Genomic DNA, 24,151 nt, shown 5'->3' with positions numbered 1-24,151 from the left:
CCCTCCATGCAAACGAATGGCCAATTTTGGAGTTCAAAGGAACCACAATTTCTCCGCCTAACAAATTTTCTAGAACTGTTCTTTATCAACGGCTACCCGGCAACGACAGGTACAGCCCAGCCTTACATCCCAGCCTCGCCTGGCTGCGTTCCTGAGCCACCTCCCTAAATGGGCCAAGCCCACACCGAACTCCACATTCAATGCACAGTCAACAGTACCGCAGCGTCATTGGCGACCCGCACAAACTCTATCTTGTTCGGGCTCATTTTTTCTTATAGGCGTGCTACTTATCACCCCCTTTAGAGTCTGAGACCTACATATATAGTACTACACAGTGTTCTATGTTCTATGTACAATTGGTCCATTCAGAATCGTGTGCGAACGCCTTTGTCGCAACAATGACTTCATCAAATGAGGGCGAACCTGCAATTTCTGGCAAGTGTTTCGAGGTTCGCCTGCTTGCTTGGGGTCCAATCTCCATGTCGCAACGGAGCAAGGTTCCATCTTTGTCTTGGGCCCCCCCAAGCCCCTCTCTTATCTTTCCTTCCAGTCCGGGTATGATTATTGAGTGGTAATATCTCGTGAATGCATCACATACCAACGAGAGGCAGGACAGGGGTGTGAGTCTTTATGGTGTTACCCACCTAACCGGCGGAGCCACCACCTCGGCGACTAGGATCGCCGCCTCATGCGTGATGACAAGGTGATGATCGCTACTCTTCTGTAGTACTATGGCGCACGCCCAGTCCATATAGCCATGTGCTCGGCCCATTTTGAGTCGAGGAGGACGGAGCCCGCTGCTCTTTCTGCCTCTCAGCCACTCATTCACTCAGTCTCTCTTTCTCTCTGTGTGTGCCACTCAAACCGGCCCTATTTTCCATTGTCTCTGCCCCTGTGAGGACAAGCTTGGACATGCGTTGGTCACACCTCCTCTGCCCTCTGGCTCTGGCGGGCGCCGCCTGCGCCAGACGATCGACGCGCCATGTCAGTGCTTTTGACAAGAGGCGTGCCGAGGCCGGGCGAAGCGTCCCTGAGGTCGACTTGCCTAAGAAGCGCCAGGAACACCATGGATACAAACGGGACAATACTACAGAGTATCAATTCCTGACAAACACCACTTCCAGTAAGTGAAAAGAAGAAGGAGGAAGGACGAGAGTTTAAGCATGCCTTGAGCATCGAACCCTCCTCCCCTTTTTGGGCGGCGAAGAGACAACAAGCTGATCTTGGCTCTCTGCCTCTGTAACTAGAGTTCCTCGTGGACGGTACTGCGATACCTGATGTGGATTTCGATGTCGGCGAGTCCTACGCTGGGTCAATTCCAGTGACTACAGACGCAGATGGCAATTATCTGTTCTACTGGTTCTTCCCTTCGACGAACGCAGCGGCTGAGAAGGAGATCCTGATCTGGCTCAATGGAGGTGTAAGGCTCCCTCCATCTTTCTTTGCTTTATGTCGATTCTAGCCACGATTCCAAATTGCTCACATATATCTGTGGTGTCTAGCCCGGCTGCTCGTCTCTTGAGGGTCTCCTGCAGGAGAACGGTCCCTTCCTCTGGCAATATGGCACCTACAAGCCCGTTGAGAACCCCTGGAGCTGGCACCATCTCACCCACGTCGTCTGGGTCGAACAGCCCATCGGCACAGGCTTCTCGCAGGGCACCGTCACGGCCGAAAACGAGGAGGACGTTGCAGCACAGTTCATGAGCTGGTTCAAGAACTTTGTCGACACCTTTGGCTTGCAAGGGTACAAGATCTACATCGCGGGCGAGTCGTACGCCGGCATGTTCGTTCCCTACATCGCCAGCGCCATGCTGGACACCAACGACACGACGTACTACGGCGTCGACGGGATCCTGATTTATGACCCGTCCATCGCCTACTCTGATCTGCAGGCTGAATACGTCACGTTGCCGTTCGTGGAGACGTGGAATGGCCTCTTCATGCTCAACGATACCTTCCTGGCAGACATCCGCGCCCGCGACGAGAGCTGTGGCTACGCCGCCTTCCGCGACGAGTACCTGGCCTTCCCGCCCACGGCCTCCCTCCCGGCTTACGAGGACTTGCCGAGCATCAACAACTACAGCTGCGTCAACATCTACTACGACGTCTTCGACGCCGTCCTGCTGACCAACCCGTGCTTCGACATCTACCAGGTCGCCACGACCTGTCCCCTGCTGTGGGACGTCCTCGGCTTCCCCGGCAGCCTCGAGTACGAGCCCGAGGGCGCCTTCATCTACTTTAACCGCACCGACGTGCAGGACGCCATCCACGCCCCGCACATCGACTGGGCCGAGTGCGCCAACGAGAACGTCTTTGTCCACGGCGACGACACCTCGCTCCCCTCGGCCGTGACCGTCCTCCCGGGCGTCATCGACCGCACCCAGAACGTCATCATCGGCCACGGCGGGCTCGACATGGTCCTCCTCGCCAACGGCACCCTGCTGCAGCTGCAGAACATGACCTGGGGCGGCCAGCAGGGCTTCTCGTCCTACCCCACCGACCCCTTCTACGTCCCTTATAACGACTACACCGACCTGTCCACGCTCGCCGGCGCAGGTGTCTTTGGCTCCGTCGTCTCGGAGCGCGGCCTGACCTTTGTCGGCGTCGACCTGTCCGGCCACATGGTCCCGCAATATGCGCCGACTGCCGCCTACAGGCATCTCGAGGTGCTTCTGGGCCGGGTGGCTAACCTGAGCTCCACAGACGCCTTCACGACGGACCCTGGAGTTCCACAGGCGAGTCTGGTGGGTGAGACTGGGAATTTCCCTTGAGAGAGAGAAAGGGCGGCCCCTCTATTAGGCTGCTGCTGGGTTGGGAGATTTTCTTGACCTGGCCGTCGATGCTTTTCGTGTATATAGTATAGCGAGTATTGGGTGAACCAAATATAAATATGTATCGATAACTTGGAGGCCTGCTCCATGTTTCCAAGATCGCAAAAGACGACATGCGCTGCTGGTGCCTGATTGTGGTATTTGCTTTTCCACTTAGATTTTCCATTCATTTAAAATGTGCTAGAGTCTAGCAAGTATTGTTCACCTCGAGTGCCAAGTGTTCAAACATGTTTGTGCAATCACCAATGCCCGCCCAAACAAGCGGAGCTGGTCAGAAGGAGGGTGCACACACACACACACACACACACAGAGAGAGAGAGAGAGAGAGAGAGAGAGAGAGAGAGAGAGAGAGAGAGAGAGAGAGAGAGAGAGAGAGAGAGAGAGAGAGAGGAGTTGACGGTCAAATTCAGTGGAAGTATCAAGACACAACAACGGTGCATTGTGCACAATGACACAATAATATCTTGAAATGATGTTTTCTTTTCGTATGGAGTTGATATCTCCGTGTGCGACCTTGCCATCCACAACTTCCGAGGCGTGTAGCTTCATTTTTGGTAGCCATAATATACATAAAGACGGAGCGGCGAATGAATCACCACTACCGATGGATTGCGCCCAGAAAGTGTCCACCGTGAGCGAGAGATAGATAAAGAGAAGAGAGAGGGGGGAGACGATTCTTTCCATCCTTGTTTCAGCCCCCGAATGCCGTCTCGACTTGCCCAAGTGTCGAGTGCCTTATCCTGCCAGTAACCCAAAAAAACGTAACGCCTTGCTCGAGAAGAAAGAAACCCAAAGTGTAGGACTGGTTGCACAGCATATGATGCGAGACCTTGTTCTCAGGGAATGCCGCGCTCACATGGTTTCATGGAGACGGTAGGGATCAGCCAGGGCGGGACGTGACATGTGAGCAGCCCCGTCTGGATTGGTTGATCCCGAGGTCTGTGCCGCTGCTGCGAAAAGCAATTTCCCCCCCTCTTTTTCCCAACGTGAAGAGTCGTTATTCGCGTGTGTACGTTGACCGCATGAGGCTCGAAGGCCATCTAGGGGCCCCCCGTCCAGACCTGCTGCTCACAACGCACCTCCCTCCGCGAGGGCAGCCTCCCTCGTTCTCCGGGTCAACTCTAGGATGCCCTTAACACCGGTATTCCTCAGCCTCTCCAGGACAACGCGCATACCCTCACGGCTCTTGCCGAGCTGGTCCTGCGTCTTGCGGGACGCAATCGACTCGATGCTGCGCTGGATGATAGACTTGGCCAGCCAACCGCCCTGGGCGCTGTCCTGCTGCGACGCCTGGCCCATGCGCTCCCTGATCTTCTCGCCAACCCTCGACCGGAAGATGGTGGTGGTGGCCACGTCAGTGCTGGTGGTGTTGGCGGCCGGTAGCTGTGGGGCGGTGTATGTCTGCCGCTCGATGACGGAGAGAACACCGACGAAATCGAGGTTGCGACTCTCGGTGCGCATCCATCCCTCGTTGATGTCCACGATGCTGGTCTCCAGGATGTATGACTTCTTGTCGCCACCACCGCCGGTGAGCGACGCAGGGAGGAGCTTGACGACGGCAGAAGGAATACGGGACTTCTTCAGGTGGATACGGGTGGTGTGTAGCCTCCCGGTGGCGGGGTCGACATGGGTCGAGATGGTATCGGTGCTGAGCACATGTGCCGCAAACGGGTTGACCTGCGGGGAGCAGTACCGCAGAAAGTAGGCGAGGGTAACGGTCGGGAAGGGGTGAGAGTATGTGTGGTTTTGGGTGTGGGTGAGGACCATTTTGGCGATAGTGCAAGATGTAGTAGCAAAGGTTCGAGAATGCGAGGTTAGGATTGGTCGATCTGTACACAGATTAAGTGCAAAGATCGCAAGATAGAGAGAGATCGTTGGGAGGAATAATATCGGGAAGATGGTGATACGCGTGGCGGGGGAGGCGTTGAAAGCTGAGGTGCGGGTGATTCGGGCGCCTGTTTTTCCTTTCTTCCTGCGGGTGAATTCTCTTGTGAATTTCCCGGGGCAGCTCAGGTCGATTGCTCCATGAGGAGCTCGAGAATTCTTGAGAGTAAATTGACTTGTTACAACAGATGATCCGAGGATGAAACAAGGCAATAGTAGGTAAGTAGGTAGGACTGGAGTGGAGGCAGGGAGGGAGGTGGTATGGTGATGTCGTCAAGTCAGTCGAGCGGAGGAGGCGAATAATGTGGAGGGTGGTGCGCACTGGTGCCCAGGCACGCCAGGCTCGAAAGGCATCGAACGATCTATGGGCTGAACTCCAAAATCGCAAGGACGGGCCCGAATCTGGCTGACAATCTGGGGTAGCGCAAGGAGCTTGGGCCAAAAGACCCTAGCCATCATCATACCAGCAGCTTCAATCAGAAGGAGCTGAATGGTCACCCATACAAAGTCACACAAGTCGATCCACACTGCAGTCTAGCCATGTCATCGATAATATGTTAAGAAACTATCTTCGCCACACACAACTTTGGTGTGTTTTTCGTTAAAGATCTAACAAGAGGGCTCTCCTACAAACAGCTAAACCAATGACCTCCCAGCAATGACAGAACTTGCTGAGTTGAGAATTTTCACCTATTTGATATCTAGATGACTAGTTGCTAGATTTAACTACCGATATTTACTTTTCTATTGCCCCAAGATATAGGAGGTTGATTCATGACTAACAGGCTTGCTGGAACCTTCAGTGCATGGCTGGCTGGCTGACTGATTGCTTGACCATGTGCCTCAGCCAGGAGGTGACTAATACTCCCTGGATGCCTTGACTGACATAAGCAGATCCGCACTAGCGCCAGATTGCCAACAGGAACCCCAAGTCAGAGTGCAGCCCCTTCATTGCCTGCGCTTTGTTTCTTTTGCGTGCCTTTGTTCTTTGCCTTCTGCAACCACAGCCACCCACGACATTCTTTCATCACCAACTCCGCAACTGCCATCCAAGACGACCGCGGGCGTTGCGCGACAGGCTTTCTTGACAAGGAGGATTTCTTTAATCTACATTACGACCTCTATATCGACTGTCGCCGCCCTCGTCTCTCCCAGTCGTCCTCCCGCTTCTCTCCCAATTGCCTTGCTCATCTGCCTCTCAGATCATTTTCAGATTGGTGACAGGACCAAACGCTTGGCCGTAGCCTTGCCGTGATACACATACTTCTTACTGCTCGAGAATTCGCCTGGAGGATTCTGGCAAGAGAAGGGGTTATAGCCTCTGGGGTTGGTACAGCTTGGGCGCATTATTGAGGAATGGGTTCTGCTGTTCATCCGCTTTGATCTTTTCCGTTTGGGAGAATATCGAACTGCGCATGAATAGGCAGCCTGCTGGCGGACCTGTATTGTTCTCTTCTGAAGTTTTCTCTTTTTTTCTCTCTCTTGGGGTTCCCAATCAACCACTATTGTCCTCTCGAGTACAATCAGAATTGATATTTCTCCCCCGTCCCGCAAGTTGAAGCAAGAATCAGAAAGGAAGACAAGAAGAAAAACAAGGAAGACGTATCGCAGAGACGTCCATCTTGTTTGCACACAAGATCAGAAAAGAACAAACAAATCGCGTATCGCAACTTTTCCACTCTCCCCCACACCCCTTCTTGTGCGGCCCTCAACTGCAGGCGCATCACTTACAACCTACGACGCCCAAACTTACCTGCAGTGATCTTCCTCTGGTAACGATACTGCCTTCTCCCACCCTGTTTGGGGTCATCAATTGTATCGCAAAGCTTTCCCTTACAACTCTTCAAAACAACACAAATACCACGCGCAACGTGATCATAGCCCAAGATGTCGGCTTGCGTCTTTGTCAAGTTTATGTCGCAGAAGGAGCCTCGCCGAATAGAATTCGACGGCACCGGCATATCTGTTTTTGAACTGAAGCGCGACATCATCATCAAGAATGGCCTCGATAGGAGTGGCACAGACTTCGACCTTGCCCTCTATAACGAAGACGGCAGTGAAGGTGAGTCTTTTCTTGGTGTAGCTTTATAATTTGCATTGCTCAGCCTACTGACAATCCCCCCAGAGTACGACGATGATACCTCTGTCATCACCCGTTCGACCACGGTCCTCGCCCGTCGTCTTCCTGCCATGCGACCTGGCGCGGGTCGTGCTGCCCGCTATGTCTCGGGAAAGATGCCAGTCACCGCCAAGAACCACTCCCGACGAGAGCAAGCAACCAAGGCAGCCGCCTCGGCCAAGTCGCAGTCGGATCTTGCCGCCAAGATGGCGAGCGCCCAAACAGAGGAAGAGAAGATGATGGCCATGTTCGCTGTACAGGGAGAGCAGTGGAAAACACAGCAGGAGGAGATGTCTCACCAGACGCCAGTCTTCAGACCAGGTCAGAAGAAGCCTGCCAACGTCCCTGACCACGAACCACCAAACGGCTACATCTGCCATCGCTGCGGCGAAAAGGGCCACTGGATCCAGCAGTGCCCTACCAACGACAATCCCGAGTATAACGACCGGCCCCGCATCAAGCGCACTACTGGTATCCCCAAGTCTTTCCTCAAGACCGTTGACAAGGCTACCGTCCTTGCGCAGGGAAATGATGAAGATGGCAACAAACCATCTGGGGTCATGGTGACCGCAGACGGCGAGTTTGTGGTCGCCGAGCCCGACAAGAAGACATGGGACAAGTACAAGGCCAAGGCGCAGGGCTCAGAGGAGGCAAAGAAGCTCGCAGCCCAGGACGAGAAGGAGCTGCAGGACAGGGGCATCGAGTGCGAACTCGACAAGAAGATGTTCATAGACCCAATGAAGACACCCTGTTGTGCGAAGACGTACTGCAACGACTGCATTACTAATGCACTGATCGAGGGCGACCTGGTCTGTCCTTCGTGCCAGACGGAGGGTGTACTCATCGACGACCTCAAGCCTGACGACGAGGCAACGCAAAGGATTGACGAATACATGAAGGAGAAGGAGGCTGCCAGGAAAGAGCGGTCCAAGACCCCAGAGGATATCAGGTCGCCCACTGCTGAGGCCGCCAAGGAGCAGTCTGCTGATAACGACAAGATTGATGGTGTCACAAAGACGGAGAAGTCCAAGTCACCCACCCCCCCAACCTCGACCAAGTCACCCTCTGCAGACCCCTCACAAAACACCGCTCTCGTCAAGGACGACCCATCAACCGCTCCCACTATCAACGGCGAGCAATCCACCACCTCCAAGAAGCGCCCCGCCGAAGAGGACGCCGAGAATCCCGTGGCCAAAGCTCCCAAGGCACCTAAGGCGATGCAGAGGGCCAAAGAGGCCGCCCAGCAGCAGCAGCAACAGCAGCAGCAGCAGATGGGCATGATGCCCGATTTCATGGGCATGAATGGTATGAACGGCATGGCGGGCATGAACGGTTTTAACCCGATGGGCATGCCTATGCCAATGAACATGGGTATGGGCATGATGAATCCCATGATGAATATGAACCCTGGCATGATGAACGGCTTCGGTGGTATGAACGGCTTCAACCCCATGGGCATGAACCCCATGATGAACCCAATGATGATGAACGGTGGTTTTCCCAACAACAACAACATGAACGGTGGCTTCCCAAATGGCCAGATGAACGGCAACAACGGCTTTGGTGGTCGCCAAATGAACGGTAATCACAACAACTTCAACCGCGGCCCGCCTACCGGTCCACGGAACGGTGGCAACTTCGTGCCCAGCCCAAACATGAACAACAGCATGAACCTCAATAACAACAACGGGGGGGGAGGCGGCAGCGGTGTTGGCCCTGAGGACGACGCCTACTTCCGCAAGCCCGTCAACCCGCACCGGCATCAGAACAAGCAGCGCCGTGTCCGGCCCAGCGACTACCGCGAGCTCTAGGGAAGCGAGCAGTACGTCAGCACACCACCATTCCGGAATGCCCCTCCTCGTGGCTAATTGTCCGGCTATTCAATGTGGTGCGCGTGGCAAACAGCCTCTTCAGCCTATGCATCACCTCATCTCATCTCTCTCCACTCCAGGGTGGCGCTTGTTCTCTCCCTTTCCTTTCTCGGCACATTTTCGATTCGGCATCTTGAGAGGGTGGCCTATTCCAGGCTCTGCACGGTCGGCGTTCTAGGAGGGAAGTGGCGTGTGGCGATGGGCACCATCATCATCATCATCATCATCATCACGGTCATTGGGTCATATGTCACTATCCCATCTCAACCTATATGGCATCTTTGTGTACACGAGGTCCTTCATGGCAGGCACGGTCACACATACAGGGGGGAAAAAGCATGACTGAAGGCGTTAAGGGGGGACGGGGTTCAAGCTTTTGATATGATTTTTCTTCTTTGTATTCTCCTCGAGCTTGAGCACGCACCGCAGAACGCGTGCTTTTCTTGTGGATCACGAGAAAAAGGGGAATTTCGGAACAGGGGGTGGGTTGAAACCATGGCCTCCTGGACTTTCTCTTTTTCCTTTCCGTTTTGCCTATTTTTTTATTATTATTCTTTTTCTTCAGAAGTGCCCATTTCGGACTCGGACCGCCTCGGTCCCATCCTTCCGACTGGAAGCAGCATATTGGCTCATTAGAGAGGAAGAGAGAGAGAGGGAGAGAGAGGGAGAGAGAGGGACAGGGGTAGATAGCTGAAGGCGAGCCTCTGATATGAGCGCAGGCTCTGCGTGCGACTGAATCAATCTGACGATGATTTCAAACAACCAATTGGCTTTGTATTACTCATGTGACTTTGTAACATCTTGTCTATGCTTATATGCTTTGTAGTGACCCTCTTTTCTTCACTCACCCACACCCACGCACACATACTCCAAGTATGAGACGAAGCTGGCGCACCTGCCATGGATGCGCAGCGTATTATCTTTCTCAGCTTCATGCATTCCCTCTGCTCACAGCAGATTTTGCTGTTCCTGGAGAGCCCTTCCTCCTCTGCCATCCCCTACTGAGTTCTCCTCCATCAAGCCTGCGGACCGCATATGAAGCATCGTATGGACCATTTCCCCGCCCCCCCCCCCCCTCTCTTTCTCATGTGCCATATCCCATGGATATTAAGCGGATGAGAGGCCTCCTCTGCCTTATGAAGGTGGCACGTAGGGCTTCACCAGCATCTCGCTGAACTTCTCAAGCTTCTCCTTGCCCCTAACCTCTTCGACGAGCAGGGGCATCTTGACGACGTTGAACTCGTCGTAGAGCTCCTCGATCTGGTCTAGGTACTTCTTCTGCATCTTGCGGCGGGCGTTACACTGGTCGCAGTCGCTACCGGCCTTGGGGAACAGCAGCTGGTTGACGACGATGCTGTGGGTGTCGATGCCGTAACTGGCGAGCTCCTGGATCATGCGCTCGGTCTCGTACAAGCTCAAGAACTCGGGGATGCAGACGCAGACAAAGGTGGTCAGCGCCTCGTCCTTGAACTGGGTGTTGACCTCGCCAATAGTGGCACGCAGCGACTCGAGCTTCTCCATCATCTCGCCCAGGTTCTGGCCGTTGGGCAGGCCGCCGCCCTGGCTGCCGAGGAAGCCGTTGAGGAGCGGGCCGTATTGGTTGGAAAGCTGCGAGATCTTGGCGAGGGCCTTCTCAAGCACCGAGGGGAACTGCAGGAAGCGGAGGGTGTGGCCAGTCGGCGCCGTGTCGAAGATGATGGTCTCGTAGGAGAGGGACTTGACCTGTTTCAGCACCTCTGCGAAGGACATGGCCTCGTCAATACCTGGTATCTAGATTATCAACGCCCAAGAGTCGACCAGTTAGCCTAAAGATACTTCTTGAATCCCCTCTCTTCGGGTATCGCTTAGCTTACCGCGAAGGCCAGGTCCTGCATCATACCGCCCATCCCACCCATTGGGTCCCCACCACCGGCACCGGCATCCTCACCCTGGCCGGCCAGCAGGTCCTGTATACTCCCGTTAGGGTCGATTTCCATGGCGCTGAGGTTGCCGAAGCCGTCGATGAGGCGGGCCTCCTTGCCAAACTTCTGGCTGAAGGCATCGCTCAGGTTGTGGGCGGGATCCGTGGAGATGAGGAGCACGCTGCGGCGGACCTTGGCGAGCTGGATGGCGAGGGAGCAGGAGGTTGTCGTCTTGCCGACGCCACCCTTGCCGCCAACAAAGATCCAGCGCAGGGAGCGCTGGTCCAGGATCGACTGCAGAGTCGGTTCCAGGGCGTCTGGGTCGTCGGCGTTGATCAGGGCGGACGACATTTTTTTTCTTTCTTTCTCCTTCTCTCTTTCTCCTTCTGTTGCTGTATCGGCTAGGTCTGTGCTGTCTTGTCTTGTCCTTCTCTCTTTACCTCGAGATGCGCAGAAGAGCTCGACACGAGTGCATTGAATTCTGGAGAATGGGGTGGTGTGGAGGCGCGCAGGAGGCCAAGTCGACGTGTGAACAGAAATATGGGTGGTGGTGATGATGGTTGGCGGTGGAAACTGTTAGAACCGCGAACACGACAGGGTGCGTGTGAAGCTGTCAGGCGCAAAGCAGGCACCACTAGTGTACCGCCACCCACTAAAAGCTCGCTGGCAGCGTCACTGCTCCGCTACGGCCATGGTGGGATGGCGGGGCAAGGGTTCCGTCGCCGTTGTCGGTACCGAGTCCCTGGGTCAGTTGTTACCCCTCCAGTGGACATGGCTAGACGCATCATCATAGTAGGCAAAAGGCCTCTACATTTTAGCATCGCTGCCCTAAAATCGAAGGCTCGTCTTGTACTCGTCCTGTAATTACCCTAATACATTGACAATCTATTACTTCTTACTACCCATGGTCCACATATTCACAGCTGTTTGGACGCAACCAACCTATCATCTGCATTCGGCAAGTCCCATCGAGGTTGTCCCTGACTCGGCGCCTACCTCGCCCACCTAGGCTGTGACGGCGGGGCTCTCCAGACGGACGGCAGCGCCCGCTAACCCTTCCAGACCCCACGACAGGACGTCTTTTCATATGAAAAAGAAGCAGGGCCACCAACAAATCGTCTCTACTCCCTCTTGGCGCCCCCCGACCAGCCAACATACAGCGCGCGCACACACAGGTGTCATCCCTCACCCTCAGCTCAGTTTCAGGACCCAAGGCCATCTTCGACCTAAGAACAGACGTTGTGAACAATCTTCCTCCTTCCAACCAAAAACCCCACGCAAAACCACTCACCATCACCAATCCATAAATCCCCCAAGATGGCCGCCAAAGACCCCATCACCTGCCACATCCTCGACACAACTCTCGGCCAGCCCGCCCGCAACGTCCGCGTCCGCCTAGAACACACCACCCTGCCCCCAACCACCACGCCAGCCCCCTCCTCCGACCTCAGCAGCGCAGCACCTACCGCCCACCCGACTTCCCTCCCCATCGTCTTCGAGTCCCGCACCGACGAAGACGGCCGCGTTCGCTCCTGGCTGCCTTACTCCTCACCCCAGAGCCCAGGCGAAGTCCCCGTCTACACCCTCGAGGACGTGCTGGGCGACATTCGCGGCAGCAGCAGGTGGACATTGCGGTTCGACACGGGGCCTTACTTTGCTGCGGGCGGTAGGGAGACGTTTTTCCCCGAGGTGGCTGTCGTCTTTGAGGTTGCCGAGGGGCAGCATTACCATGTGCCGCTGCTGCTTTCGCCGTTTGGGTATTCGACGTACCGGGGGAGCTGAGAGAGGGAAGAATAAAGAGGGGTGAGGGTATTGCAGTGGCCGAGCTGGACGGAGATGTTTCCAAGATGTCGTGGGACGGCCTAGGCATAGAGCACACATGTCTCTCATGGCCTTGAAGGGAACCATGGAGAGTCAATAGATGAGATTGACAGCAGACTCTAGAAGGCGGAACTTTGGAATTGACGATGCACTCCTCAGTAATGAACCCGCGGCGTGTTCGAGAACATATCACACTATGAACAAGAGAATTGTTCAAGAATTATATCATATCACAAAGATGCAAGAACGAGGACTTTTCCGAGCCAGTGGCCACCGGATTTGTTTTGAGTTTGGATTTGTACTATTAGAGGAATATCGACTACGCAATGTAGCGAGTGTGATGGATGCGTGTAGGTGACGCAAGTATAGACATACTTAAGTAGGTAATCAGGGTAAGAAGGAGGGTGTCTAAAATCCTCTTGTTCTCAGGACGACCCCGTCTTGTTCCAGCAGACAGGATCGTTTTTGCCTTGCCAGTGATCTCTAAGGGTTTTTTTGTTTTTTGGTGTTCCTTCGGTGTGCCGAATAGACAAAAGAGATTTCATGTCATCATCCGAGCCAAGCCGACTCAGTTCCCAGAAGAAAATCAAATCCAACTCCACGCTTCCGAATTGTCGAAGAAAAGAAGAAGAAAAGGCTATGTTCGCCCAACGGTAGATTTATTCCACGCGTTGAACATGTGTGAGGTGTGTGTGTGTGTGTGTGTGTGTGTGTGTTTTATGTTTACCCATTTGGGAAGAGGATGAAGTCAAACCCCGTGTGCAGGGACTTGAGGTTGTGAAGATCGGCCCGGCGAGAGTTAACCCGTCATCTCACTTGGAGGATTTTCTCATGCCAGGTATCACAGTAGTTACCCATTGGCCCTAATCGCGGTGCTTGTGAATGCCCAGCTTGCCGAGGAAGCTCCTCCTCCTCCCTGACCTCGTGCGTGACGAGGCGGTGGTGTCAGTCGAGAGTCTCATGCGGGAGTGGCCTTGGTGTCGGACTGGCTGCGGTGCGGCATCTTCATGATCGCCTGTCGAGTTGGAGTTGAAGCTATCGCCGCCGCCCGAGGTCGGCCTCACAATGGCGATCTGCTGGCCCACGGCTGGGGTGCTGGGGATGGTCGGTAATCTGCCGTCCACCGGTGTGGCTTCGGAGTCGGAGACGACAGCGACCTCGCTGTACATCTGCTCCATCTCGGGTGTGATATAACCATGCGAGATGGTGCGCTTGTTCTTGTTGAGGAACGACCGCCGTTGACGGGACAGGACGCGCGACACAGAGATATCTTCCTGGGTGATGCAGGCGTTGCCAGATGTGTCTGCATCTGGGTGTGGGAGGCTGGTGTTGCGATCTGCAGAAAAGGTCAGTTATGCGGTTCTTTCCACTCGTTGAAAAGGGCTTTGTATATAAGACTGACTTCCACAGAAGGACTCTGGAAAGCCCGTGTTCCGGTGACGACTCCCAGAGGACGTCGATCTCTCACTGCTGGCGATAGACATTGTGTCGACGGTGCTGATGTCGAGGAAACTCCAACTCTCTGGACGGCGAGTCCGGCGTGTTCTGCGCATTGAGAGCATGATTGTTTAGCTTTCTTCTTCTTTCTTGTCCAGTGACAACTCTGGTTTTTAAAGGATCAAGTTGTGAACAGGAAGAGCGTCCCGCCCCTCCTTCTCCTGCCCCGAAAAAAAGAACAAGAGCAAAAACACGAGATGAGGCCCAACAACAGAGGGCTCCCCGAAGAGCACTAGGCTCTGCGGGAGAACGGTGATCTTTGCCGAGATTGAGAAGAATTCTGGAAGCCCGCCTGTCCGGAATGGCAGGGGGGAAAGGGGAAATAAAAAGAAGCAACTAGAAAGACGAGGCCGAATGAACGAAGATTAGGGGAGCCGTGCGCATTTCAGACCTCGCTGACGAGGTGTGTTGAGCAGGCGGCAGCGATCAGATGCAAGGGGGTCCAAGAAGCTCTCCAAAGAAGGCAGACAATAGTTCACGATACACTTAATGTGCCAAGGTCGTATGGAATATTGGGAGTTGCCAGGCAAGATGAAGACCTGTTGTCAGAGAGTGGGACGAGGCCCATTATGAATTCGGGTCGCAAGTGAGGCTTGTCGTAAGCCGAGATGCGTATCCCAGAGGACCCATGTCAGGCAATTTGCAGTCATCCAAGGGTGAATTGGGTTGTGTTGGGGATTCACACGCACGCAAGAGCCAACTTGGCTTGTCACCTCAAACCCCCAATAATGCGACCTGAAGGAAAAGGGAATTTGCAAGGGGTCCAACTGAACAACACAGAGCGAGCTGGGTGCGATGAGGCTATGTTTTGTCCACAGCCCAGCCGCGTCGTACCCAAGGCGCCGGGCGCACACGCTTGAGTGCGTCTCAGAGGGTCCTGCCGCAGCGAAACGACTGGTCAAGAGAAGGCTTGTTTGCTCACCTTGTGCGCGGAAGCGAGAGTAGTGGAGCCGCTGGGATTTCGATGTTGGATGGATAGACCCCGTACGGCGGTTGCGAGGCCGAAGAATGGGGCCTCGAGGGTGGGTCGGAATGCGGGTATTGGCGGAGAGGACACGGCTGCTTGGTTGTCAAAGATGTAACCGGCTCAGTCTCGTCGACCGGGTCTTGGCCCTGGCGTTTGTTTGGGACCTTGACGCCTAAGCGATGTCGAATTGCTGTGAAGGCCTTGTGAAGTTGTGCAGGCTCGTCAAGGTACTATGGCAGTACAGAGAAGTGGGTACAGTCACACGATGTGGATGAGAAAGGCGTGGGTCCAACTGCCAGCGAACGGTGTGAGCCAGGTCAAATAATGAACATTTGGGCAGCCAAATAGAGAAGAGAGAGAGGGATTTTGGTGACGAGGACAATTCGTCGTCTGGTCTGGCGGTCAGGTCGGTTCTTGTATGCGTCTTATCGAGGGCGGGGAGACCGGGCGGCAAAACCCAGGGTGGTCCTGAGGTAGGGTGAGAACGGCAGGTGAGTCGCTGGATGTGGTGAGAGACGGCTTCAGAATAAGAAGACTATCATAGGTCAGACCGGCAGGAACGCATGCAGATACTAGGAGGGACTGCTACTGCAGGACGTTGTTGAAGGAAGGTGGTCTGGATCGGCCGTCCAAGGAGAAGGTGACAGACAGCCGGGTGGCTCTTCACCTCTCTTTATGGTAAAAAGAGAGAGAGAGCCCTGAGAAGTCTCATATTCCAAGGACGAACTCTGGTCTCGTCAGCACTGTATTGAGACCTTGAAAATGACTCTGTACTGTAACCATGTCAGGTAGTATTGCTAAAGTGTCAGACCCGGTGCTGTGACGAAAAGCTTCGCACAGCCAGTCAGCGTGATTCCAGAAGCTAGACTGGGCTACTGCGGCGAAGAAGTTACGACAGCTGCAAGTCTAGCCAAGGTCCTTATAGTGCGCCGGGTTCGTGTGGCGAAGGCAAGCAGAACCCCGAGAGAAGATTGGTCTACCAGTTGCCAGGCTCCCCAAGCACAGAACACCACAGAATCTCGGGCGCTGAGACATGCAGCTGGCCAAACATCAATCGGGCACGACCGTGTGACCACGCATGCACATACCTCTCCATTTGTGCCGTACTATCCCGATGACAGCCTGTCCTGTCCCATTCCAATATGCAGCACTGTTCTCGCACACGTGTCTCTTTTCATGTAACAGATCATGGCTCGCCCTGAGCTTTTCTTCCCTGCCGAAGTGAACGTGGTGGGTGAGTGGGCGCATGAGGAAACCCCACAGAGGATCGCAGAGCAGGGAGGGCTGGGCCATGACGCAAGGGTACGTTTAGACGCCTTCTATCTTTCCCTGCCTGGGCCCTGGTCTGCCCAGTTGTGCAGGTGCGTGGGTGCTTGCTTTGGTCTTGCCTTTTCTTTCTTCCCTTCTTTTCCCCTCTCTTCCTTGGCTCTTTTCTCCCTCCCCTCACACCGGGTGCCGCTGTTCCGGTTGGAGCGAAAATGAACCGAAGGCAAGCACTCCAAGGGACAAGCCACGACCGCTAACGCAACGGACCCAGGCACAACCAAATGATTTAATGATTCCCAACAGAGCGGGCCGGGCGTAAGCAGACCTGCATCCCAAATCGACTCGAGGATGAGGGAGCCCGCTCAACAAATTCTTGATGCTGATGATCCTCGGACTTCGAGATCCCCCGCCCCCTGGCTTTTCAAACACTGATAATAGGCAAGATGGGTAATCTTGACAATTCGACTCCTTAAAATCCAATTCTCGGGAGATACAGCTTTCATCCGTTGTGACACGCCTCCATTTGTGTAAAGCTGTGAGGTAGAGAGTGTCTCTTCATGCAAGACTTCTTCAAGCAGGAGCTGTCAGACTCTTGTGTGTGAGACGCACTTTTCTCGGCTGTTACCAATTACTAGTAGACAAGTTGGGCGGTGAAGAATGTTTTGGAGTATTTTGGTGCAGAGGGAAACACAAGGCCTGTCATTGCGCATGTCTTGCATCTTTAGTAGCCGTCAGTCTACCGTTCTTGCGGCTACGAAATGGCCAAGTGCCGAGGCCCAGAGTATTTTTATTGGATGCAAAGATACCCCGCCCAAATGCTGTGAAGCCTCTGGGATGTCAGAACCTCATGCACCTGCATCATGGAAGTGTTGGAGTCGAGACAAGAGCTGGAGCTGGCGTTGAAACTGTGGAACTGTGTATCAAGAAAGAACTACTGCGAGCTTACAGATTATACACATAGAGCAAGCAGTACACTGGGAGAAGGAGAAAGAGGCCCCTATGCTGGGAGGATCTTCCATGTCTCTGCTTCTTGTCTCACTCCACATTCCAACCCCAGCTTAACATGCCCATCCCCTGTACCACTACTGGCGCCAGAGAGCCGTGGTGCCTGTGCCCTGCTGTCTTTTACGTTACGTAGCACACATGGTACTACTGTATAGCAACACAAGACCTGCCAATCACACAACTCTGATCCGTGGTCCGTGGTCCGTACTCCGTATCTCATACCCCATCCGAGGTAGGGGGTCGAAGTTCAGACGAGAAGGGCATGACTGAGGCAGGCAGGCCTCAGCACCAAGGAGCTCTCTTGGAGAGCTCTGGACTTGACACCTCATGATTTTTCTGGTCCTCAACAAGTCTCTCAAGATATTCAAGAATCGAGACCGTCATCGACCATTGAAAAGCAACACGACGTCGGGTTGGACAACACAACAATGGCATCCACAACAGTAGCAGAGGACACCGAGCTCAGCAAGCAATATGACACGCCGCTCGGTCTCGCCCACGACACCATGCAGGCCCTCAAGGACAGGATCAAGACCCACTACGATCTTGCCAGCGAATATTATCTCTCCCTGTGGTAGGTCACGGCCATACCCGACAAGCCCTTCCAGAGATGTCCTCCTATCATGTCACCGTCGTCAGGCTGCTTGTCCCTCGGGGAACCCTACCCGGCGTTTGTCACTTGTCATCGCCTCTACAACTCAATAAATAATACTGACGCTGTTTGTGCGTCTGAAGGGGGACGCATATCCACCATGGCTACTGGCCTACTCCCGAGTCCAAGGCCAACGAGACCAAGGAGCAGGCCCAGGTCAATCTGATCCACCTCCTTCTGAACACTTCGCAGATCGCCGAGGGCGCCAAGGTCCTCGATGTGGGATGTGGCATCGGCGGTACATCAAGGTACCTGGCCTCGGTATTAGGCTGTACGGTGACAGGCATCACCATATCCACCAAGCAGGTCGAGATGGCCACCCGTCTCACCAAGAGCGAAGCTGCCAAAGACGACAAGAGCCTGACCGACCAGGGACCCGATGCCGATGGCTTTCTCCACATCGGCAAAGGCAAGGTCAAGTTCCTCGAGCTGGACGCCGAGAAAATGGGGGATGTCTTCGCTTCCCAGTCCGAGTCCTTTGATGCAGTCTGGATCTGCGAGGCACTGAGCCACTTCCCCAACAAGTCTCTATTCTTCCAGAACGCCCACAAAGTCCTCAAGGTTGGGGGTAGGCTCGCGCTAGCTGATTGGTTCAGGGCAGAGGGGCTGGATGAGAAGCAGTTCGTGGACGACATCAAGCCTATCGAAGGTGGGTGGGCCCCAGTATTGCGGCTGTGTCTCCCGGGGCGTCTCCGGTCTGCGGGTCCGGCTTGCGTCCGAGCCGTGGGGCCAATGTGATGTTGTTGAGAGCTGACAGGCGAATGCGATACAGATGGCATGCTTCTACCGCCGCTCTGCACCGAAGTCGACTACGTCAGCTTAGCCAAGGGAGCTGGCCTTAGTGTGCTGGGAGGACCAAAGGACATATCTGTTGATGTAAAGGCGACATGGTAAGACCATATGGTTTCAGGTTGCGGTCATGGAACAGAGCCAGCTGACAAATGTTACTCGTAGGGACATCTCGTGGTCGCTGGTGCAGAATCCATCCCTCTGGGCCTTTGCTTTCAGTCAAGGTCGAGATGGCGTCGCTTTCTTGCAGGCCTTCCGGGCCATGAGAAGAGGTTACGCCAATGGCAGCTTTCGATACGCCGTCATGGTCTTCCAGAAGTGACGGGCTTAATATGGCACCTGTGTCAGTGGGACGAAGGACTGCGTGCCAGCTGGTGTTGAAGTCACCTGGGCAACAAGAAGAATGGGGTGGATGCCGAGCCTCGCCCGGCAAATATCGAGTGTGTGGAGTCAAGCGGACAAAGTGAAAGCGCTTCACATCCCATCTCGACTTCGCTTGATCGGTCATTTCGGATCTCTCGATCGTGATGGGGCTTATGGATCATACCCGTGCCTTTCCCCTTTACACATAATTACACAACATTCAGAGCTTAGAAAACCGCTCAATGATTATGCACAGTTCCTCCTTGGGCATCTCCTCATCGTGTGCCACACCATAAAGCCGAACAGCCGGCCGAATCTTTCATTGTGTAACACCGCAAGATCCTTAAGGAGATACAACTGCCTGTGTCATACCATGCTGCCCGCATCTGTCAACTTCCGATATGCATAGTCTCAATGACCTGCAGGGACTTGTCACAAGCTCCCGATTGCCTGCAGATTTAGAGTGTTTGCTCTTGCTTCCGTTGCACCGAGAGAATGTGGTGTTCCAATTCGCATTGTGCATAGGGGAAGTGGCGCGTATCGCAAGGCGATGCACCAAGATGGTAGGCATTGCTGTGAGGATACATTTTGTGAGAAAAGTCCTTACGGTATGTCGTATCACTCTCAAGATGTGCCAGGATGGATTCAAATCAGAGCACTAGGACCGAGTCATCTCTCAGAAAGGCAGCTCAATTGCTACTCAGGGTTCTCTGCTACCAGAGTCCTCTCGAGGTTAGTATTGGCAACATGATTTTCTAGACGCTTTTGTCTGAAGGACAAGTGTCGGTGGCAGTTCCCTCCCAAAATCTGTGGACGGCCTGTCCTTGTGCTACGTGCTAGGCCGACTCACCTCTCACTCCACATTCATCACTGCTACAGAGATTCACAAGATCGTCCCACGTGGCTCTTTTTTCCTCAAGCTTTGTTTCCACAATGAGGGCAGACCTCTGATCACCAAAATTTCAGGGCTTGGGATCTGCATATGTGAGTTTTCCCAGCTTGACAGGCTCTCCCCCTAAATGTCCCTTGAACGCCGACAAATTGTCTTTCTGAACTGATCAGTCACTACACACCATCACAGCACCACATTCGGAGAGACTCGAGCTAGTCATACAGACAAGTTACCATTGTCTACCCGAAGTTTCCAGAGCCCCTACTCTCATTGATACGCAGCCCTCCACTCCGACTACACAAAAACAACAAAACGGAATTCCCCTCCGACAACATGGACAGGCCACTCATACATCTGGCCTGTGCTGCCGCGGTTTTTACCATCTGCGGGCTCTTCTTCTACCACTCTACACTATACTCGCGACTTGTGGACGGGTATACGAGATACCGCGGGCCAGCCGATTCTACAGAACCCTCTCCAAGAAGAGGGCGCGTGCGGAGGACGAGACTTGCGTCGCAGGGCATTTTGATGGAGGTGCACGGGCCTGACCATCACCAGAGGGGCGAGCTTGAGCCTTCCCCGCCTTGAAGCGATGATTTAGGCATCTTAGAGATGAGGGGAATGAAGAGTGAGATTTTGGAAGATCAAGGGGTGGCGGGGTATGAGGCGGTTGAAGCTGCCATAAGTGAGCTCTTTCGAGGGTTTGGTAACTGGATTGGTAAACAGATGGTCAGTTTGACCTCTGAATTTCAGGTCACTTCTATGGTAGGAACCGATGTTCCAGTGTAGTCGCCATGGAGGGAAGGCACCTACCCTTTCTTCCACTCCAGAATAGCAGGCAACGTACCTTCCCTCAACCTTACTAAACAAATCGAATCAATCTCTTTCATCGCCTCAAATCCTCATGCTATCAGACTCGACTCATTCTTCCTTTCACCTCTGTATCTCTAGCTCGTCATTGAGCCTACACATAATGTACAAGAGACCAGCATACGAAGAATTAGGTGTGCGTCCAGTTCACCGGCAAGATGGCTCCATTGACCTTCGCGCCCGCATCAAAGCTTATGCTGGGGATGAAGAAGGCAATGAACCCGAATGCCTGAGCCCTACGGAGGCATTCTTTGCAAGACCTACTCACCACGCGAAGCCAGTGCAGCAGCAGACCCGCCAGGCACCTGTAGCACGCGCCCAGCAGAAGCACCGACTACCTCAACGAGAGCCCGAGAGGCCACAAAAGCGGTTGTGGCTGCAGATGAAGCAGCCTTCGCTGGACAACTTGCGGCACGTGGAGTCGCCTCTTGACCAAGAGCTGATTGGTAGGTTGGGGCTTGCTTGTTCTGGGTGGAGCAGCGCGTCTGACACGACCTGCAGATCATGTTGTTGCAAATAGAGACACCCTCTACAACGACGCCCTGGCAAGCCTGACAGATCTGCACGCCGAACTGCAGCAGGATCTCATGAGAACCATCTCTGAAGACGAGCGTGTTCTAGCCCTTCTTGACAACAACCACAAGAAGATCACCAAGCAATTGTCTGATACGCGCATCAATGACCCGGAAGCGGGCCATGTAGTTAGGGTTGGCGACCGTATTGCCTCCTTTGTAAAGTATATCGACACTGTGGAGGTGGAATTGACATCGCTCTGGGCCCAACGTGAGGTGGCGCAGAAGGAAGTTGATGACATCTTCGCCGAGCTGGCCAATACCCAAGATGCCGCCGAGTGCGAGCAGGCCAGCGCGGTCATGGCGGTGAAGAAATCTTTTGCCAACGAGATTGATAAAGTATCAAATGAGCTAAGTAGCATCCTGGACAATGCTCATGAAGAGGCACGTGTGTCTGAAAAGGTACGTGTTGGACACAGTGCACTTGTTGAACCAAGTGTTGACTCTCATGTTCGTCTAGAATTTTAGCAAGAAGATCAAAGGGGTCATGTCCGGCTTGCTTCAGCAGTACTTGTTGGAGGACTGACGTATTTGGTTCATGTGATCATTTCGGTCGGAACCAATCAGGGCGAGGATGTTGGTACTTATGGGTTGATTATCGCTATGTGATCTATCCTCGCTAGAGGTGTCTTTTGGAGCTGGAGGGTACGCCATTAATCCTACCCACATGTCACGAAAATTGCTCATATTCTTCAACGAGTTTCTAGAATTGACGACATAGAGACCAATTCTACTAAAGTATTATAGAGCACGAGTGGCGTGACACAGCACGCTGAGCCCGATGCGAATGTCTTCAAGTTGCTTCCTTCGGTTTTCTTCACTCATTCCTCCTCTGGGATGGTCACTCCCCACGAGTGATTCTCGTTTCCATACATAATGTCGTGCATCCATTTCCTCAGCATCAACGTGTACTTGCCACCGTTTCCTTCGGCCATACTTATGGCAATATCTTTGCCTCTGTGGTGGATAAACGACACGGGGGCAACGAAGAACTGATATTGACGACAAATCAGCATGTTATTACATCACAATGCCTAGGAGAAGGGGACATGACGACTTACCGCCGTACCAGCCGCAAAGGACTCAATCAGTCTTCCCTCGCGATCTGCCTCCACCACCTCGTCAATGGAGTATCTTCTCTCGACGACTTCGGCCTCGTCGCCGAGCCTCTCCCGCGCGAGCTGCAACAGGCTCCTCCTCGTGATGCCGTCCAAAATCAGCTTGTCGTCCAGCGGCGCAGTAACGATCTGCGGCCTGCCGGTCTCCTTGCTCTTCCACACGACGAAGAAGTTGGACGCCCCGGCCTCGGTGCAGTACCCTTCGGGCCCGTACAGCCACAGGACCTGGTCGTACCCTCTCCTCCGCGCCTCCTGCGTGGCCACCAGGCTGGGCCCGTAGTTGGCGCCGAGCTTGGCGTGCCCGAACCCGCCGACCCAGGCGCGGATCGTGTCCTCGGGGTTCGTGTGCAGCCGGATCCCGCCGGCCCGGGCGTCAAAGCGGGTCATGAAGCTCGCGGTGATGTACAGGAGGGCCTCGGTGGGCGTGCCTATGCCGAGATGGGGCTGGGTGCCGATCAGGACGGGGCGGAGGTAGAGGTAGGAGCCCGCGCGGTCACGGGGCAGCCACTTGGGCCCGTCGGTGGCGACGAGGGCGGCCAGGAGCTTCTCCACCTCGGCGGGGGGGAACGCCGGCAGGGCGATGCGCACAGCGGACGACAGGAGGCGCCGGGCGTTGCAGTCCGGGCGGAACAGCCGCAGCTTGCCGTCGAAGCCGCGGTAGGCCTTGAGGCCCTCGAAGCACTCGGTGGCGTAGTGCAGGACAGAGGCGGTGGGCATCAGGGAGATGGGCCCGTAGGGCTTCAGCTCGGGTGCCGCCCAGCCCGTGGTGCTGTTCCAGGCGCAAGAGATCATGTGGTCGGTGCAGATGGTGTGCTGGCCGGCGCTGGCCGTGGCCTCGTCCGGGACGGCGCGAGGGGCCGTGGTGCGGGTGAAGATGAGCTTGGAGGCGTCCAGCTCGGCAGGTGCAGGGGCGCCATTGCTGCTGCTGCTGCCGTCGTTGATCTTGTCGATCTTGTGCTTCAGAGCGGTGGAAGTGAGGTCGGCGTCTGAGGCGGAGGCCTCGTGGGTGGCCAGCAGTGTGCCGGGAGCCATGGTGTAATTTAAATGGAAGAGGGAAATTCCCAGGTAGTTCTAATATATGTATATTGCTGTTGATTAGTGGGAAATCTACACTTGTATTGAAATTGTCTGCTTCGAGGGTAGTAATTGATCTCAATGGATGTGAGAGGGATTGATATGGGAATGAATCAGAAAAATCAAGAACTACAGAAACAAGTTTAACGAGGAGAAAGGAGTCCCTTTAAAAGGAAAATGGACGGCTTATAGCAAAGGTGTGGGCCTCTTTGGCTTAAACTCCAGATACAGGTGGAGTTTTGAAGAGGACAAAGTGACTCATGAATGTGTCCATGCTTCTAGTTCGACGGCTTAGCTAGATACCATGCGGTTTTGCAGACAGAGATTAAATTTTCATTCCTAGGGAATAACTGACCTCTCTGTACATCGTAGCCTATCCTGGAAGAAGGGAGGCTGAATGCGCGTTGGCGCAGAGCGCATTCTCCTACTTCGGACGTGGCGCATCGTGTAAGTGGCTGGGGTTCGTTTACCTGCCTCACCTACAAGGAATACTATGTAAGCATCCTGTGTGGACTTGATGAAACCGCATTCCTCTTCTGAAGATGATGACCACCTTGGAGACGTTATGATGAACTCATAAAAGTCACCTGGACATCTCGTCTCTCACGTGGACTTTTGAGGATCTTCTTGTGTCCCCTGCATACTGCTCTCGTTGGTTT

At 54.2% G+C, this 24,151-nt stretch overlaps 9 protein-coding genes across 9 annotated transcripts; 5 read left to right on the top strand and 4 right to left on the bottom strand.

Moving 5' to 3' along the window:
• Nucleotides 1-912: 912 nt before the first annotated feature.
• Nucleotides 913-2,771, top strand: M406DRAFT_73241 (uncharacterized protein; the record flags this gene model as incomplete). Its single annotated transcript, XM_040925611.1, has 3 exons — nt 913-1,123; nt 1,248-1,420; nt 1,503-2,771. 3 exons carry the CDS (start codon nt 913-915, stop codon nt 2,769-2,771), a joined length of 1,653 nt encoding a protein of 550 aa, XP_040771759.1.
• Nucleotides 2,772-3,899: 1,128 nt separating this feature from the next.
• Nucleotides 3,900-4,598, bottom strand: M406DRAFT_267796 (uncharacterized protein; the record flags this gene model as incomplete). The annotated part of the gene is made up of 1 exon (XM_040917890.1): nt 3,900-4,598. The coding sequence occupies one exon, from the start codon at nt 4,596-4,598 to the stop codon at nt 3,900-3,902; it is 699 nt and encodes a 232-aa protein (XP_040771758.1).
• A 1,877-nt stretch (nt 4,599-6,475) lies between these two features.
• M406DRAFT_296201 (DWNN-domain-containing protein) lies at nt 6,476-8,645 on the top strand (the record flags this gene model as incomplete). Its single annotated transcript, XM_040919235.1, has 3 exons — nt 6,476-6,777; nt 6,841-8,400; nt 8,533-8,645. Exons 1-3 carry the CDS (start codon nt 6,603-6,605, stop codon nt 8,643-8,645), a joined length of 1,848 nt encoding a protein of 615 aa, XP_040771757.1. The 5' UTR covers nt 6,476-6,602.
• Nucleotides 8,646-9,460: 815 nt separating this feature from the next.
• On the bottom strand, nt 9,461-11,183 carry M406DRAFT_296198 (anion-transporting ATPase). Its single transcript, XM_040919234.1, has 2 exons — nt 10,559-11,183; nt 9,461-10,475 (listed from the first exon to the last, which is right to left on the bottom strand). The coding sequence occupies exons 1-2, from the start codon at nt 10,955-10,957 to the stop codon at nt 9,840-9,842; spliced, it is 1,035 nt and encodes a 344-aa protein (XP_040771756.1). The 5' UTR covers nt 10,958-11,183; the 3' UTR covers nt 9,461-9,839.
• A 740-nt stretch (nt 11,184-11,923) lies between these two features.
• Nucleotides 11,924-12,388, top strand: M406DRAFT_342959 (Hydroxyisourate hydrolase; the record flags this gene model as incomplete). Its single annotated transcript, XM_040921820.1, has 1 exon — nt 11,924-12,388. The coding sequence occupies one exon, from the start codon at nt 11,924-11,926 to the stop codon at nt 12,386-12,388; it is 465 nt and encodes a 154-aa protein (XP_040771755.1).
• Nucleotides 12,389-13,548: 1,160 nt separating this feature from the next.
• Nucleotides 13,549-13,869, bottom strand: M406DRAFT_29821 (uncharacterized protein; the record flags this gene model as incomplete). The annotated part of the gene is made up of 2 exons (XM_040919308.1): nt 13,549-13,763; nt 13,830-13,869. Coding segments are annotated over 2 exons (255 nt in total), but the record flags the coding sequence as incomplete, so codon positions are not given.
• A 3,721-nt stretch (nt 13,870-17,590) lies between these two features.
• On the top strand, nt 17,591-18,925 carry M406DRAFT_267861 (S-adenosyl-L-methionine-dependent methyltransferase; the record flags this gene model as incomplete). The annotated part of the gene is made up of 4 exons (XM_040917896.1): nt 17,591-17,736; nt 17,898-18,463; nt 18,587-18,704; nt 18,769-18,925. 4 exons carry the CDS (start codon nt 17,591-17,593, stop codon nt 18,923-18,925), a joined length of 987 nt encoding a protein of 328 aa, XP_040771753.1.
• A 1,906-nt stretch (nt 18,926-20,831) lies between these two features.
• On the top strand, nt 20,832-21,826 carry M406DRAFT_73234 (uncharacterized protein; the record flags this gene model as incomplete). The annotated part of the gene is made up of 3 exons (XM_040925610.1): nt 20,832-21,174; nt 21,230-21,702; nt 21,761-21,826. The coding sequence occupies 3 exons, from the start codon at nt 20,832-20,834 to the stop codon at nt 21,824-21,826; spliced, it is 882 nt and encodes a 293-aa protein (XP_040771752.1).
• Nucleotides 21,827-21,993: 167 nt separating this feature from the next.
• M406DRAFT_296197 (putative branched-chain amino acids aminotransferase) lies at nt 21,994-23,450 on the bottom strand (the record flags this gene model as incomplete). Its single annotated transcript, XM_040919233.1, has 2 exons — nt 21,994-22,292; nt 22,362-23,450. The coding sequence occupies 2 exons, from the start codon at nt 23,448-23,450 to the stop codon at nt 22,122-22,124; spliced, it is 1,260 nt and encodes a 419-aa protein (XP_040771751.1). The 3' UTR covers nt 21,994-22,121.
• Between the last annotated feature and the right edge of the window lie 701 nt (nt 23,451-24,151).

Source organism: Cryphonectria parasitica (assembly GCF_011745365.1).
Source record: "Cryphonectria parasitica EP155 unplaced genomic scaffold M406scaffold_9, whole genome shotgun sequence".
Taxonomy (NCBI): Eukaryota; Fungi; Ascomycota; class Sordariomycetes; order Diaporthales; family Cryphonectriaceae; genus Cryphonectria; species Cryphonectria parasitica.
This window is presented reverse-complemented; position numbering and strand designations above follow the sequence as displayed.